Source organism: Emys orbicularis, chromosome 7 (genome assembly GCF_028017835.1).
Source record: "Emys orbicularis isolate rEmyOrb1 chromosome 7, rEmyOrb1.hap1, whole genome shotgun sequence".
Lineage (NCBI taxonomy): Eukaryota > Metazoa > Chordata > Testudines > Emydidae > Emys > Emys orbicularis.
The window spans coordinates 79,545,084-79,561,198 of record NC_088689.1 but is presented as its reverse complement, the minus strand read 5'-3'; the positions used below and the strand labels follow the sequence as shown (position 1 = coordinate 79,561,198).

Genomic DNA, 16,115 nt, shown 5'->3' with positions numbered 1-16,115 from the left:
CCTCGCCCTACACCCCTGCCCCTGGGCCCCACTAACCTTGTCCCCTGCCCTTGTCCCCACACCCTGCCATAGTCCCCATCCTCTGCCCTACACCCCTGCCCCAAGCCTCCTTGCCCTCATCCCCAACACCTGCTATATACCCCTGCCCCCGACCACGTCTCCACCTCCTGCCCTGATCTCCACGTCTGTTGATGTCCCCCACCCCTCGTCCCCTGCCCTATACCCCTGCCCTCATCCCCACCCCCTGCCCTACACCTCTGCCCCATCTCTCCCGCTTCTCACCCCCTGCCCTCGTCTCTGCCCTCCTCCACCTCCCTGCCCTACACTCCACCCCCGCCCCTCACCCCTGCTCTTCATCCCTGCCCTCGTTCCCACTCCCTGGCCTTCATCCCTGCCCCACCCCTCACCCTCACCCCTGCCCCCACCTGCCTTTCTTCTGGTAGAGGTCATAGTGGACGTTCCTCTGAATGTGGGTGTGTGCTGAGTGCTGGGTCCATGGTAGCAGCTGGCAGCTATGGCGCTGGTGGTTGTAGTGAAAGGCCCTGAAGATCAAACCCAAGAGTCTCATCCAAGCTCGGACTGGACCACAAGTCCCCAATTCCCCGACAGACCCCCCCACCTCATCCTCAGGGGCTGGGACAGAGCCAGTGCCTCAGCTCATGTGCCCTCTCCAGCACCTTCCATCCCCAGAGTAGGAGTCACCACCCATGCCTGGCTACAGCTAGCGAACCTGGGGGAGTTCAGAGCAAGGTGACAGAGTCCTCCTGCACCCCGGCTCCAGCCCTCAGCTCTCCCCCACCCCAGCTCCGCCCCCGCCCCAACTCTGGCTTCTGGCTCCTCCCCATCCCCGGCACCGGATCCCGGCTCCTCCAGCACCCCGGCTCCATTCCCCAGCTCCTGGGGCTGCAGTGGGGGCGGGGCTGGAATGGGGCAGACTGTGTGGAATAGGGTGTGGCCAAGGGGGGAAGGGGCAGAATGGGGGCGGGACTACAGGCGGAAAGGGTGGGGACGGGCCCAGTGTTCCCTCTATTTCCCACGCATGTGCGGAATGAATTTTGTTATGTGGAAGCAAAAGTCGATGGGAACATGGGAGTCAGTGACCATGAGATGGTCGAGTTCAGGATCCTGACAAAAGGCAGAAAAGAGAGCAGCAGAATACAGACCCTGGACATCAGAAAAGCAGACTTTGACTCCCTCATGATCCCCTGGGAGAATAACATGAGGGGGAAAGGAGTCAAGGAGAGCTGGCTGTATTTTAAAGTATCGTTACTGAGGTTGCAGGAACAAACCATCCCGATGTGCAGAAAGAATAGTAAATATGGCAGGTGACCAGCTTGGCTTAACAGTGAAATCCTTGCTGATCTTAAAAACAAAAAAGAAGCTAATAAGAAGTGGAAGATTGGACAGATGACCAGGGAGGAGTATACAAATATTGCTCAGGCATGCAAGAAGGAAATCAAGAAGGACAAATCACACCTGGAGTTACAGATAGCAAGGGATTTTAAGCATAAAAAGAAGGGTTTCTACAGGTATGTTAGCAACAAGGTCAGGGAAAGTGTGGGCCCCTTACTGAATGGGGGAGGCAACCTAGTGACAGAGGATATGGAAAAAGCTAATGTACTCAATGCTTTCTTTGCCTCTGTCTTCACGAACAACGTCAGTTCCCAGACTACTGCACTGGACAGCACAGTATGGGGAGGAGGCGACCATCCCTCTGTGGAGAGAGAAGTGGTTCGGGATTATTTAGAAAAGCTGGACGAGCACAAATCCATGGGGCCGGATGCACTGCATCCGAGGGTGCTAAAGGAGTTGGCAGATGTGATTGCAGAGGCATTGGCCATTATCTTTGAAAACTCGTGGCGATCGGGGGAGGTCCCAGATGACTGGAAAAAGGCTAATGTAGTGCCCATCTTTAAAAGGGGAAGGAGGTTCGGGGAAACTACGGCCAGTCAGCCTCACCTCAGTCCCTGGAAAAATCATGGAGCAGGTCCTCAAGGAATCAATTTTGAAGCACTTAGAGGAGAGGAAAGTGATCAGGAACAGTCAGCATGGATTCACCAAGGACAAGTCATGCCTGACTAACCTAATGGCCTTCTATGAGGAGATAACTGGGTCTGTGGGTGAGGGGAAAGCAGTGGGCATGTTATTCCTTGACTTTAGCAAAGCATTTGATACGGTCTCCCACAGTATTCTTGCCAGCAAGTTAACGAAGTATGGGCTGGATGAATGCACTATAAGGTGGATAGAAAGCTGGCTAGATCATCGGGCTCAATGGGTAGTGATAAATGGCTCCATGTCTAGTTGGCAGCTGGTATCAAGCGGAGTGCCCCAAGGGTCGGTCCTGGGGATGGTTTTGTTCAATATCTTCATTAATGATCTGGAGGATGGTGTGGATTGCACCCTCAGCAAGTTTGCAGATGACACTAAACTGGAAGGAGTTGTAGATACGCTGGAGAGTAGGGACAGGATACAGAGGGACCTAGACAAATTAGAGGATTGGGCCAAAGAAATCTGATGAGGTTCAACAAGGAGAAGTGCAGAGTCCTGCACTTAGGATGGAAGAATCCCATGCTTTGCTATAGACTAGGGACCGAGTGGCTAGGCAGCAGTTCTGCAGAAAAGGACCTAGGGGTTACAGTGGATGAGAAGCTGGATATGAGTCAACAGTGTGCCCTTCTTGCCAAAAAGGCTAACAGGATTTTGGGCTGTATAAGTAGGAGCATTGCCAGCAGATAGAGGGACATCCAGATCATCTGGAGTACTATGTCCAGTTTTGGGCCCCACACTACAAGAAGGATGTAGAAAAAATTGAAAGAGTCCAGTGGAGGGCAACAAAAATGATTAGGAGGCTGGGAGCACAAGATTTATGAGGAGAGGCTGCGGGAACTGGGATTATTTAGTCTGCCAAAGAGAAGAATGAGGGGGTATTTGATAGCTTCTTTCAACTACCTGAAAGGGGGTTCCAAAGAGGATGGATCTAGACTGTTCTCAGTGGTACCAGATGGCAGAACAAGGAGTAAGGGTCTCATGTTGCAGTGGGGGAGGTTTAGTTTGGATATTAGGAAAAACTTTATTCACTAGGAGTGTGGTAAAGCACAGGAATGGGTTATCTAGGGAGGTGGTGGAATTTCCTTCCTTAGAGGTTTTTAAGGCCAGGCTTTACAAAGCCCTGGCTGGGCTGATTTAGTTGAGCAGGGGGGGGTTGGACTAGATGACCTCCTGAAGTCCCTTCCAACCCTGATATTCTATGATTCTATGAGTCCCTGTGCACCAATATGGAGGTGATGTGTGACACATCACCTCCATATTGGTGCACATAACAAAATTCATGTGGTGGGGGTAAGTCTGAGGGTTTTGGAGTATGGGAGGGGGTTCAGGGCTAGGGCAGAGGGTTGGGGTGCGGGGGGGGGTGAGGGCTCTGGCTGGGGGTGTGGGCTCTGGGGTGGGGCCGGGGATGAGGGGTTTGTGGTGCAGGCTTCCCCGGGGCTACATCGGGGAGAGAGGCCTCCCCCCAGCTCTGTCTCCCCGCAGCAGCACTTGGGGGCGGGGAGAGGCACCTCTCCCCACCGTGGCAGCTCCAGGGCTCTGGTCACAGGATAGGCACCTCTCCCCCAGCCACAGCAGGTCCAGGCCTGGCTGGGTTGGGGCCGGGGGAGGGGCATCCCTCCCCCTGGCCTCCGCAGGTCTGGGGCTGGGCTGGGTTGGGGCCGCGGAATAGGCGACTCTCCCCACCGCAGCCCTGAGCGCCTGTGCAGCGATTAATATGCTGTTGCATGGCCGCAGAGCTTAGAGGGAATTTACGAGGGCTCCCACACACTTTCTCTGGCCCAGGGCCCCAAGAAACTTTAATCTGTCTCTGGAAGGCCCACCCAAACTCGGGAGCCAGCTGGCTTTGGCCAGTGGGAACAAAGGGCTGAAGAGAGACACCAGGTGTTTTGCCCGGGAAAGATGACAAAGGACGGCGGAGGGGCTACTAGGATGATCCGAGGAATGGATAACCTGTCTTATGAAAGGAGACTCAAAGAGCTTGGCTTGTTTAGCTTAACCAAAAGAAGGCTTAGGGTAGATATGATTGTTCTCTATAAATATATCAGGGGGATAAATACTAGGGAGGGAGAGGAATTATTTAAGTTCAGTACCAATGTGGACACAAGAACAAATGGATATAAACTGGACATTAGGAAGTTTAGACTTGAAATTGTTGAGTAGTTGCTGAGGAGTGGGGAAAATGAGGCACAGACCTGAGCAAACTGTCACTTCCTTTTTCAGACTAAGCTCCTTTAGCAAGGTCCCTCTCTCATAGAATATTTGATAATGTCCTGTAACTTTTAAGTTAAGAATCGTGCTTAGAATAACCGTAGGACCGTGCAATAAGGAGTTAAGAGTTCTGCCTTAAAAGTAAAGATTTTAGAGCAATACTGTGACTGCAGGAAAAGGCTTTTGGTAGGGCTCATTAGTGAGATAAAGGAAATAGGGATGGCAAAAAAAAAAAAAACACCTTGGCTGCTCACTTGAGACAGGAGAAAACCAACAGGTTAGAGAGATGGGTAATGAAGAAGGGGAAATACCTTCAGCCGGACTCCCCAAGGTTTCCATTCTTCCCCTAGTATTTGTCATGCCCACGTCACTAAAACGTGGAACCATTTGCGCCCTGACCACCACTCACATGTAATTTCATATGTGGATGACATTTTAATACACACACCCACTTTGGAAATGAACAGGGAAATCATCAGGGAGGTGTTCATTATAGTGCAGGAAACCGGATTTAAGGTAAATAGAGAAAAGGCTCATAGAATCATAGAATATCAGGGTTGGAAGGGACTTCATTGGATTTCTTTTGGCCCAATCCTCCAATTTGTCTAGGTCCCTCTGTATCCTATCCCTACCTGCCAGCGTATCTACCACTCCTCCCACTTTAGTGTCATCTGCAAACTTGATGAGAGTGCAATCCTCCATCTTCCAGATCATTAATGAAGATAGTGAACAAAACCGGCCCCAGGACCGACCCTTGGGGCACTCCGCTTGATACCGGCTGCCTAGACATGGAGCCATTGATCACTACCCATTGAGCTCGACGATCTAGCTAGCTTTCTATCCACCTTATAGTCCATTTATCCAGCCCATACTTCTTTAACTTGCCAGCAAGAATATTGTGGGAGACCGTATCAAAAGCTTTGCTAAAGTCAAGGAATAACACATCCACTGCTTTCCCCTCATCCACAGAGCCAGTTATCTCATCATAGAAGGCAATTAGGTTAGTCAGGCTGACTGTTCCTGATCACTTTCCTCTCCTCCAAGTGCTTCAGAATCGATTCCTTGAGTTCCTGCTCCATGATTTTTCCAAGAACTGAGGTGAGGCTGACTGGCCTGTAGTTCCCGGATCCTCCTTCTTCCCTTTTTTAAAGATGGGGACTACATTAGCCTTTTTCCAGTCATCCGGGACCTCCCCCAAATCACGTGAGTTTTCAAAGATAATGGCCAATGGCTCTGTAATCACATCCGCCAACTCCTTTAGCACCCTAGGCTCAGTTAGTACAGCAACAAGTGAAATACTGTACCTGGGTATGTGTCTTGGGGAGGATGGCTTGACTCCCGATCAACAAAGGGTAGAAATGATAGGAAAGGAACCTGATCCTACCGACATGCACTCCCTATGAGCTCTCTTGGGAACTTTTAATTTCTGCAGAGAGTTCATTGAAATGTTCTCTGACAAAGCCAAGCCTCTGTACCAATTATTAAAGAAAAACAGGATTTGGATTTGGGGACCAGACCAACAGACTGCCCTGGTCACCTTGAAACAAGGTTTAGCTAGTGCTTCTGCCCTGGCTTAACCTGCCCTTGCCCTGTCCTTTGTGATTCAGTTGGCCTCCTCAGAGACAAGTCTCAGAGCTACTCTCAACGAAAGGCAATGTGACAAGCTCAGAGTCATTGCATATGCCTCCAGGCTCCTGGATCAAATAGAGCCAGGCTTTACCCCCTGTGAAAAAGAGTGTCTTGCGTTGGTCTGGAGCCTCATGCATTGGGAATTTATTATTGGCAGGTCAAAGGTCATTGTTCAGACTGTGTACATTCCCCACTCAAGTACATTATATCAGGGAAACTACAGGACAGCCAGGTCTCTAACCCCCGCATTTCTCAATGGACCCTCACCCTAGTAAACCGAGGAGTCAAGTTTAAAAAAGAACATGCAGTTTCACCAGCCCCGTATGGGCTAATTTTAGAAGGAGAGGAGCATACCTGCTCCCGCCCCCTTGTAAAACACTTTTGAGTGGCCAGTCAAGGGAGGCATTAGGCTTGCAGACGCTAAACAGAAGGGGTTTGAAATGTGGTTTACAGATGGCTCAAGTTTCTACCTTTGGGTCATCCCCAAACAGGGTATGGAGCCAGCTGGGTAAATGAGAGAGAGATGCGCCAAGGACGAGCTTGCCTCCATTCTGCCCAAGCAGCCAAGGTGTAGGCAGTTAGAGCTGTCCTAGCTTATGAATCCCGGGACACTTCTGTTACTATTTACACTGACTCTGACTGGACAGCCAGAGCAATCACTGTGTGGCTCCCCCTTTGGTTGAACAGAGAAAGGAATAGATACCTTGGGCTTAAGTACCCTTCAAGATGGGGAATACAGAAATCCGGTCCTTAGCCAAGACAGGATTGAGCAGGTTGGAGATGTCTGGTAGGCAGTGGATGCAGATGGTCAAAGTCACTGGATAGTCCCAAGCCAGGTACAGGGGGACCTGATTCTGTTTGTACATGAGCAAGGGCATAGAGGAAAACAGGATACTTTAAATAGGGTTAAAGATACAGGGTGGTGGCGAGGCATGAAAGCGGATATAAATCAGTGGTGTGATAATTGTCTGCAGTGCACCATGGTTAATGCTGATCACCAGGTTCAAAAAAATGCACTGGGGCACCAAAAAATATAGGGTTCCTGGTCCTGGATTCAGACAGATTACATAGGCCCTTTACCCACCACCAGTAGAGGGAATAAATACTGCCTGGTAATAGTAGATCCCGTCTCTAAATGGGTGGAAGCCATCCCTACTAAAACCAACACTGCCTCGGTCACTGCTAAGAAGCTCTTTAACATGGTTTTCTCAAGAATGGGAATTCCCAGAGTAATTGATTCAGATTTGGAATCCCATTTTGTGGGAGATGTTATGCGAGAGCTATGTAAGGCTTTAGGTATTAAGCAACGTTTCCACATAGCTGGACACCCTGAGTCCTCTGGACAAGTTGAACGAACTAATCGCGCGCTAAAGGAAGCTTTAAGAAAACAAGTAAAGAGCTCAGGGAGGGATTGGGATGAAAAGCTACCAATCATTTTAATGACTCTAAGCGGCTCTAAGGCGATACATGGGTACACTCCCTTTGAAGTTATGACTGGAAGGCAAATGAGCATGCCTGAAAGTTGGTGGTTGGGAAGGTGGTAACGGATGAATGGGTACAAACCCTAGTAGAGACCATAGCTGCTTTACACAAGCAAGTGGCAGCACAGCTAGGCATAGTACAACAAAACACAGACAAAAACTAGCCTCCTGGCCCCAAACAGCCAATCAGAGCTGCTACAGGCAGAGTTCTTCTCCCTCACCCCAGCAACACAAAGGTAGGGGTGTGTGTGTGTGTGTGTGTGTGTGTGTGTGTGTGTGTGTGTGTGTGTGTGTGCCCAACAGCTCACGGCCCCCCAGGAGAAATGGGGATGGGACAGTGACCTATGTGCCCTCTGTTGGTGCACATAACAAAATTCATCCCGCACATGTGTGGGAAAAATTAGAGGGAATATTGACAGTGACTCTGCCACCCTGCTCCCACCTGGGCAGCGGTGGGGGGGTGAGCAGCCCCTGGACTCCCCACCACCACATGGGAAGGGGGAGAAGGGTCCTTCTGGAGCCCTTGGCCTGGGAGAGGGGGGGTGAGAAACCCTAGGAGGAGCAGATGGGAGTTGGGGGGAAGGACTGATTTAGAGGTTGGGGACAGGCAGAAGTGGAGGGACAGAATCCCCTCCCCCAGTAGATCTGGGAGAGTGGGTGATGCTGATTGTCACCCACACACGGGAGGGGGGGCAATAATCGCCAGCCTGTGCAAAATGTGAGGCAGCCTGCGCTCCTGAGCTAGCACTTTGGGATCCGACTCCTGACTGCGGCTCTCTTGAGGCAGGCAGTGTTGCCCCGCTCATGCATCACATGGGGAGCTCACACACATATAGCCACACACACTCGTGTGCACCCCTAGCTGGGCCCCTCCCCCGCTCACCTGCAGTCCAGCAGCACAGTGCAGCGCCTGGCACACTCCTCGGTGTCTGCAGGCTCCTCCTGCTCTGGGCCAGGGCCTCGCTGGCTCAGGGAGAGCAGCTGGGTAGCTTTGAGCCTCTGGAAGTCATTCAGAGGGGAGCGCCACTGCCCTGGGGGACACAGCGAGAGACACACTCCTGGCAACCACGTGGCTGGGGGTGCCCAGCTTTGGCCTCTCTCCCTGCCCTGAGCATGGAAGCAAGAGGGGTCCAGCGAAGCAGTGGGGCCAGGGAGGCAGAGGTGCCTGGGCAGGCAGCAGAGCTATGGACAGGCAGCAGGGCCGTCAGTGGGGCTGGTGGGCTGGCAGAGGGGCCAGCAGTCCAGAAGAGGGGCCAGTGGGCCGGCAGCGGGGCTGGTGGGCCGGCAGTAGTGTCAGCAGAGGGGCCAACAGTGGGGCCCATGGGCAGGCAGAGGGTCTGGCGGGCCGGCAGAGTGGCCAGCAGTGGGGCTGGCAGTGCGACTGGGGCACATCTATGGCTGCAGCAAGGGGCTGTTTCAAGCTATGTTTTGTATCATCTAAAATTCCCAGCCATAGTCTGACTGGCCTGTTAAGTGCCAGGCCAGGTCCAAGCTTGGGGTGCCAATGGGAGCTCCTCAGCACCAGGGGGCCCTGATTCCAGACCCCCGCACTCCACACCCTGCCCCAGAAGCTGTCTCAGATGTCTCAGCACGTCTTTGCCCAAAGACAGGGAAAACCGCGCCAGAGCCCCAGCCAGCCAAGCCAGGACAGAGCACATCTGAGACTGCAGCCAGTGGCTGGGCCACTGCCCTACTGGCTCTGCCAGCATCCCTGCCCCACAGAGCCCATGGCCTGGCCCCACTCAGGGGCACCGCTGCTCGCTGCTGTCCACCTCCCTCTCGGCTGGGGCCATGACCCAGCTATGCTGGTCAGAGTCCTTTGCTCTGTGGGGCTTGAGCACTAAGGGGAGAGCGGCTGTTCCTGCCCTGCCTGATGGGGCTTTTCCCAGGGTCTCCCCTGGGCCCTACTCTCGGCTGCCTGCCCCCAGACCTCCTCAGCAGGGCAGCTGCCAGCAGCACTGAGCTGCAGGAGGGAGAGGCGAGTGTTGGGCCCTGTGCCAGCCCGAGAGGGGCCCCTCTGCCCTAGTCCCTGCTCCACTGAGAGGGCAGGCTCACAGCAGGTCCTGGCTGCCCCAGGCAGGCACTCCTACCTGTGCTGAGGGCACAAGCCAGGGCAAGCAGCAGCACTGCTCTGGCCTGCATCATCCTGCTGTGCTGTCAGCCTCAGGGACTGTCGCAGAGCCTGTACAGAAACGCTCTGGCAGAGGTTGGACTGGCCAAGCAGGGCTGTGCCCTGAGCCCCCATCCCCCATCCCCTCCACTGGGCAAATATTTGCCTCTGGACCACAAGCCAATAATGCAGCTCTGGGGAGGGTGAACGTCACCATTCAAGGGATCCCAGGCAAGGCACAGGGGAGCAGCCCTCGCCCCCAACACACACCCAGCTCATGGGGGTTTCAGCTCCCTGCCACCAAAAATTCCTGGGCTTCAATAAACAGTCACCCCCTGCATGGCCATATCGACCCAGAGGAGGCAGGTTGTGAAACTGCTCTATGCCCATCTCCGGCAGGACTCGGCCAATAATCCCCTCCTCCCTTTGCAATAACTGACATGACTCCTAGAGCTGCCCTGTCATGGTGGAGCCACGCCCCATGCAGCCGACCCTGGGCCCTTTCACAGCTCCAGGAGCCGGGCACCGCAGGCGGGGTGGGGGCAGCAGGGCAGTGCTAGCAGAGCCTCTGGCCACCCTGGGTGAGCCAAGGCTGCAGCAGAGCCCAGAGGGAAGAGACGCACACGGCCCCACAGGGTGAATGTGAACATGCACCAAGCCAGGTCAGCAGCCAGTCTGCGCCAGAGCAAAGTCAGAGACAGCCCAGGAATGTAGAGACAAGAATCCACCGCAAGGGGGCAGTGTTGCTGCAGCACTGCGATACCCCCACAGGGGGGCAGTGTCTCTGCCACACTGCGGTAATACCCACGGTGGGTCGTGTATCTGCACATCGGTTAGACCTCCATCCCACCAAAGGGAGGCAGTGTCTCTGCAGCACTGCAATAATACTCCACGGGGGGAAATGTTGCTGCAGCACTGCGATACCCACACAGGGAGGCAGTGTCCCTGCAGCACTGTGATAATACCTCGCAGGGGGGCAGTGTCTATATAGGGCTGTTTTTGTCATTAATCCCCAGCGGGCAAATGTCCGTATGGCTGTGAGGTCCCTAAACTATCTCCAAGGGGCTTTGTCCCTGCATCATTGTCATTCAGGCGCCGACTCTCCTGGGGGCCATGTGTGCGTGGCCGGGACTAACCACTGGGCTAGTGTTGCTGGGGTCAATGGGCCTAGAGTTCCATGCACCTCTCCCTGCAGCACATTTACACTGAACAACTGATGCACACCATCTGGAGCCTGACGTACCACAATCTCAGCCTGCTCAGGTCCACGGCAACATGCACCATTCACAACCTGTAGAACTTGCACTACAGAGTCAGAAAAACAGCTAAAGCCTTTGAAACCCAGGGTTATGAGTTCAATCCTTGAGGGAGAGATTTGGGGATTTAGTTGGGGATTGGTCCTGCTTTGAGCAGGGGGTTGGACTAGATGACCTCCTGAGGTCCCTTCCAACTCTGATATTCTATGACATGCAAAGTGCTGAGTCAGGCTTTTGCTATGACACAGTCCCTTGTTCCCGGGCCCTTTAGCTGGAGAGTGTTTCCTAGGAGAGCCACTGTCTGGCCAGCTCGCAGATGGTCATACCTGGGCTTTGGGGAACAGGGAGCAGTGACCTGGGATGAGATGGGGATAAAGTCTAACCCATATTTTTATAGGAGACAAATCAAGCCAAAAACATCCCCGAGGGGAAAGAAGAGAGCAGCACCGAAAGAACAGGTAGCGGCTGGCTCTGGGGCTGCCTCTCACTTGCAGCCTGAGCAGTGTAGAAACACAGGCCCAGCACACGCTCTGATCAGCCATGCCAAGGCCAGGGACAAGCCAGCATCAGGCTGTTCTAGCTTTGCAGGTAGTTGCCTCCCCAAGCCCAGCTCCGAGCAGGGCTTTAGAACAACCTCTACGTAGCTTTTACAGATGCCTGTCTTATAAAACACTGACAGTTGAGTGGAGTGAGGCACTACCTGCAATGGGGCTGCCATGTGATCAGGACAGAATAGAGAATTTGAACACAGTAAATATCATATGATGAACGAATGAAGATTTGACTTCAACTTCTTTATCATCACTAGTGGTTTGACCCAATCTTTGTGCTATGTTTCATGGGATGAAAAAAAATAGGAATTCATCTCTTTCTACTCCGAGTCACAATAGCTACAGTTGAGCATTCTTTTTCCTCATTGAATAGAATTTTGTGTTCTGAAAGAAGTCACCTTCTGCATGATCATGAGCATATCATGAAGGACTGGAAGTACTGGAAATGAAAAGCCACCAAAAATGAACACACTGCATTCGAGAAGTTCATTAACAGAGTTGTGCAAAATTACAAGAAACCAAGAAGGATGTAGATATAGTGCTTCATAGTAGGCTTTGTAGTCAACTTTACTTTGTGTGATGATTTAAAAACATGAGTTAAAGCTAATAAAATGGTTGTGAAACATTTTTCAGTTTTTACTATGGTGCCATACAGCCCACCTTCACCTTAACGGTCTCACCCCTCATCGGTCCTCACCCCCCACCTTGTATTTTTGAACCCCCCCGCCCTAATTTAAATTCCTGGGGGGAACACTGCCCCTATCGATGTCAGGCAAGTGTGAATCCTGTTGAGTTCGGAACTTCACGATTAACTGCACTGCCATTCGCGATGTGCTGACAGCTAGCAGAGCAGTGGAAAGCAGTGTGGGACCCATCCTTTCACACAGAGATGGCGAGGTGAACAGCAAACAAGGGCTGTTGAAAAATGCCACAAACCGAAGATGGAAGCTCATGGAATGCTGGGGTGGAAAGCATCATGGGACATTGAGCCCAGACCCATGATGCGCTGCAATCCACTCCACCTTCCTAGAAGACCTAGGGGCAGAAGTGTGGGATAGCTACCCACTGTGCACTGTTCTCACTGTCAGTGCTACTGCCCAAGTGTGGATGTGCTCTGCCAACAGAGGAAGACAGTGTGAACATGAAACAACAATTTTCTTTCAGCACTTTTTGATCGTTGACAAAACTTTTGCTGACAAAACTCTGCAGTGTCATGGAGGCCTAACTAGCTGCTTGTGTGATCTTAGCTTTGAAGCTCTTGCAGGCATGGTGGAAGTTCTATCACCTATAATTTTACATGACCCATTAATTATTTACACACTCATGCCATATGGCCAATTGGTTAACCATGTGGTGGCCTGTGTGGGTCAGCGGCAAGGTACTGCCTTTGTCTACAAATGATCACAGGTTCATTTCCTGGCTAAATTCTGGCAGAAGTGGGAAAAGCTCACTGAGCTGTGCATCTCAAATCTCACTGTGACCATTAGGCACTTCCTCCCAGGGCCAGCTGGGCAGCCGCAGAGGCGTAGGGAAGGGCTCCTCTTTGACATGGGAATCGGCAGCAGGTCAAATCCTGACTCACCTCTTGCAGGAGTAATAAAAATTCTCCTGCCTCTGTACTTGAAACATCCCCCTGTGATGTCTGGGATCTCCCATGTGCCAGTCAGTGCAGCGAGGGGGCAGGAAGTAGGGAAAGGGGAAAGGCCCAATTCCCTGTGCAGCTGGGGAGGGCATTTGGCCAGGCAGGATGTAGGGGGGATTCCCGGGGGGGGCGGGGGGCTGGTGAGGGGAAGGTGCCTGGGGAGGGAGGTCTGCTAGCTCACATGAGAGGGGCTGCAGATCTCCAGTGGAGAGCTACTGGACTTCACCCCTTGAGTCTGCAGGCAGCCATGCCAGGGCCCAGTGGAACTTATTACCTGGGAGCCTAGAAATCTGTTTGCCACGGAAAAAATGCAGAATGTGCATTTTTACAGCGAATCTTTAGTTTTTACATTTTGTGAAAAAATAAAAACATCCATTAACTATGAACTAAACTTCACTGACAGCACCAGTGTCACTTGTTCAGTGCGCACAACCTCCCCCTCTTGGGGTTGATTTTTGAATGTGCTTTGAATTGGCATACAATAGAACCATTTATCGGAGCCTCCGTTAACCAGAGCCCCGTGTTAACCAAACCACCAGCAACCTGGGGCTGACAGTGGTTAGGGCTCAGGGGGCTGGGGCTCAGGTGGTGGGGGGCTGAGCGCCCCAGACCCCACCACTGTCAGCACCAGGTGGCTGGTGGTTCAGTTAACACGGAGAGCTGTGCAATGGAGGCTCGGATAAACGGGGCTCTGCTGTATATCAATAAAATATTGTGTTCACCTGAGACCTGTATATGTTGCGACTAGGGAAACTAAAGGTCAGTGTTTCATTTTAATCATGGAAAAAATGTGGATTTTTATGGTTGTTTATCAGAGAATTTTGTTTTTTATCACAGAAAACTAGGATTCTGCTTATTACTAACTGTGCAGCTGAGAGAGACAGCAGTTGCTGCTCACAATCTGCCAGGGGGCAGTGCAGGAGTGGGAGAGGATGGTGCTGCTGGTGGGTCTGGACAGCCAGGCATCACCCAGCTGTCACTGCCCTGGTGTGGAAAGCTGAGCCTGTGGCACAGGCTGGTGTCCCCCAGGCATGGGCAGAGGCCCGCAGAACTCCAGGAGGGGAGGACAGGTAGCAAAGGGGCACCGTGGCTGGGCTGTCTGCCCTGCTCAGCGCCCTGCATGGTGGGGGTCACATTGGTGTGGGTGTTACAGTCACAGGGCTGGGAACGCCCTGGCGCCAGCCTCAGACCCTCGTGAGCACATGGCTCCATTCAGCTGCCATCCAGGGCTGCAGCCCCGAGGGGAGCAGGCACTAACACTGTTAGCACAGAGCCTGGTTCTCGTCCCCAGCTGAGGGCAGGCGCTGGGGCTGGGCAGGTGGGCCCCAGCCAGCTGTGCTGTCACCTGGGCCCAGTGAGAGCACAGTGGGGTTGACACCCCGCCCTCACCCTTCCCCACGTCAGTGGGGTCTGGCAGCAGCTCTGCCTGGGAAGCTGCCTGGGGTGGGCAGGCAGGAGAGGCTGTAGGGGGCAGCGCAGAAGGTGCAATGAGTCACAAGCCCAGGGGACACTTCCCAAGGGCAGTGTGTGGCAGCAGGACACAGGAGACAATGTCAGGGTGCAGGGGTATGGCTATTGGCTGGGATCCATGTGGAGGGGGTCTCAGGCAGTGCTGGGGGGTGGGCAGGTTCGGAAGTGTTAGGGGGGCGTGGCTGGCTCTGTGGGTGGGGTCCGAGTGTTAGGGGGCATGGCTGGCTCTGTGGGTGGGGTCTATGGGGATGGGGACGTGGCATATTTCGCTCATCCCGTGGGGTGTGACTGGCACTTCATGGGCACTGGGATGCAGGAGGCCACTCAGTGGCGTTCCCACCTGTGCTGTGCCGGGGCTGGGTTCCGGGAGGAGAGCGAGGCCCTGAGGTCAGCCTGCCCAGCCACACTGCAGTGCCTCCCCAGCCCCCTGGCAGCGGTGGGTGCCCTGACGCTGCAGCAAGGGGCCATGCAGAACCTGAGCAGAGGGCAGATGCTGTGCCCAGACAGGTGGCAGCTGCAATGGGAGTGGGTCTGTGCCACTACCACATGGATCATCGGCAGCAGATCACAGGCAGAGGGTCACCCCTGGGTGACCATGGAGGCACCTGGGGAAAAGAAGGGCAAAGGGACCCTGGGGCCACTTTCCTGAGCAGGGAGAGAGCCAGAGAGCTTGGGGAGGAGCAAGCTGGGAGGAGCCACAGCGGCTAGTCTGCAGCCCTGACTGTGGGCAGGGAGGAGCTGGCAGGAGCAGGTGGGCAGTGTGCAGGGCTGCTGAGGGGCATAGATTCAAGCCCTGAATCCCCCTTGGTCCCCAGCCCTGAGATCCAGCCAGGACCATGTTTAGTGCGAGCTCTGGGATGAGCAGTGAGTGACCTGCAGTGCAGAGCACCCGGGGCACAGGATGGCACAGGTGAGTTCAGAGGGATCGCGGACCACAGGGGAGAACAGCCCCAGCAGTGCCTGCCAGTGTCACATAGCGCTGAGTGCCAGCAGCTGCTCACAGTTTGGGAGCAGTGGAACCTGTGCATGGTGTGGGTCAGAGATCAGCACCTCCTCATTCTCTGCCCTCCTGGCTACTACCTCCCCCCCACCATCATTCAGACTCTGACTCCACCTGCCCACTGGACCCAGTATTCAGGCCACGTCCAAAACCTGCTGTTTCCTCTCCACCCTCTGCCACGCTCAGTATCTCACTCCTTGGTGCTGCTGCCTCCTCCTGGCCAGCTCTGGCACCTCGCTCCCCTGGGCTCCATGCAGAGGAGGCAGCTCGGTCACCTTCTCAGCTCGCTGCTCTGCCCCTTTTGAGCCCTGCACGCCCCATTCACCTCTGCCTCTGACATGGCTCATCACCTCCCCAGCAGTGTATGGGAGCGTCAACCTGCCTCCACCCCACCAACATCCCCAGCCTCCATCGCCCGCCCATCAGCTCCTCCCACACCTCGCAGAGACCCGTTCTGTCCGGGTGTCTGTCCAACTGTTGGGGCTCAACACCTGCTGCTCTTTCTCTCTGGCCCCTTTCCGTCTAGCCACATTCCTCTCTCATGCACCGATTCGTTCTGCCCTCTGGGCTGGCTGGCTAACAGGGTTAGGAGCAGCTGGATTTGCTTTGCTATGTTATTGCTGCTGAGAAACATGGGCCCAGCTGCATGTGTTACAGGATAAATTCCACATGGTCCCATGCCCTGCCGAGCTGCCTTTCCTGGCATTCCCAGCCTACAC

The 16,115-nt window shown here is 53.8% G+C and overlaps 1 protein-coding gene across 1 annotated transcript in view; it reads right to left on the bottom strand.

Annotated features, from left to right (window-relative positions):
- Window positions 1-9,512, bottom strand: part of MST1 (macrophage stimulating 1) — a 41,985-nt gene extending 32,473 nt beyond the window's left edge. Inside the window, exons 1-3 of the mRNA XM_065407754.1 lie at window positions 9,458-9,512; window positions 8,251-8,398; window positions 430-542 (exon numbers count right to left, since the gene is read on the bottom strand). Of these exons, the coding sequence (XP_065263826.1) occupies window positions 430-542; window positions 8,251-8,398; window positions 9,458-9,512 (316 nt within the window). The remainder of the gene's footprint in view (window positions 1-429; window positions 543-8,250; window positions 8,399-9,457) is intronic.
- Window positions 9,513-16,115: the final 6,603 nt, after the last annotated feature.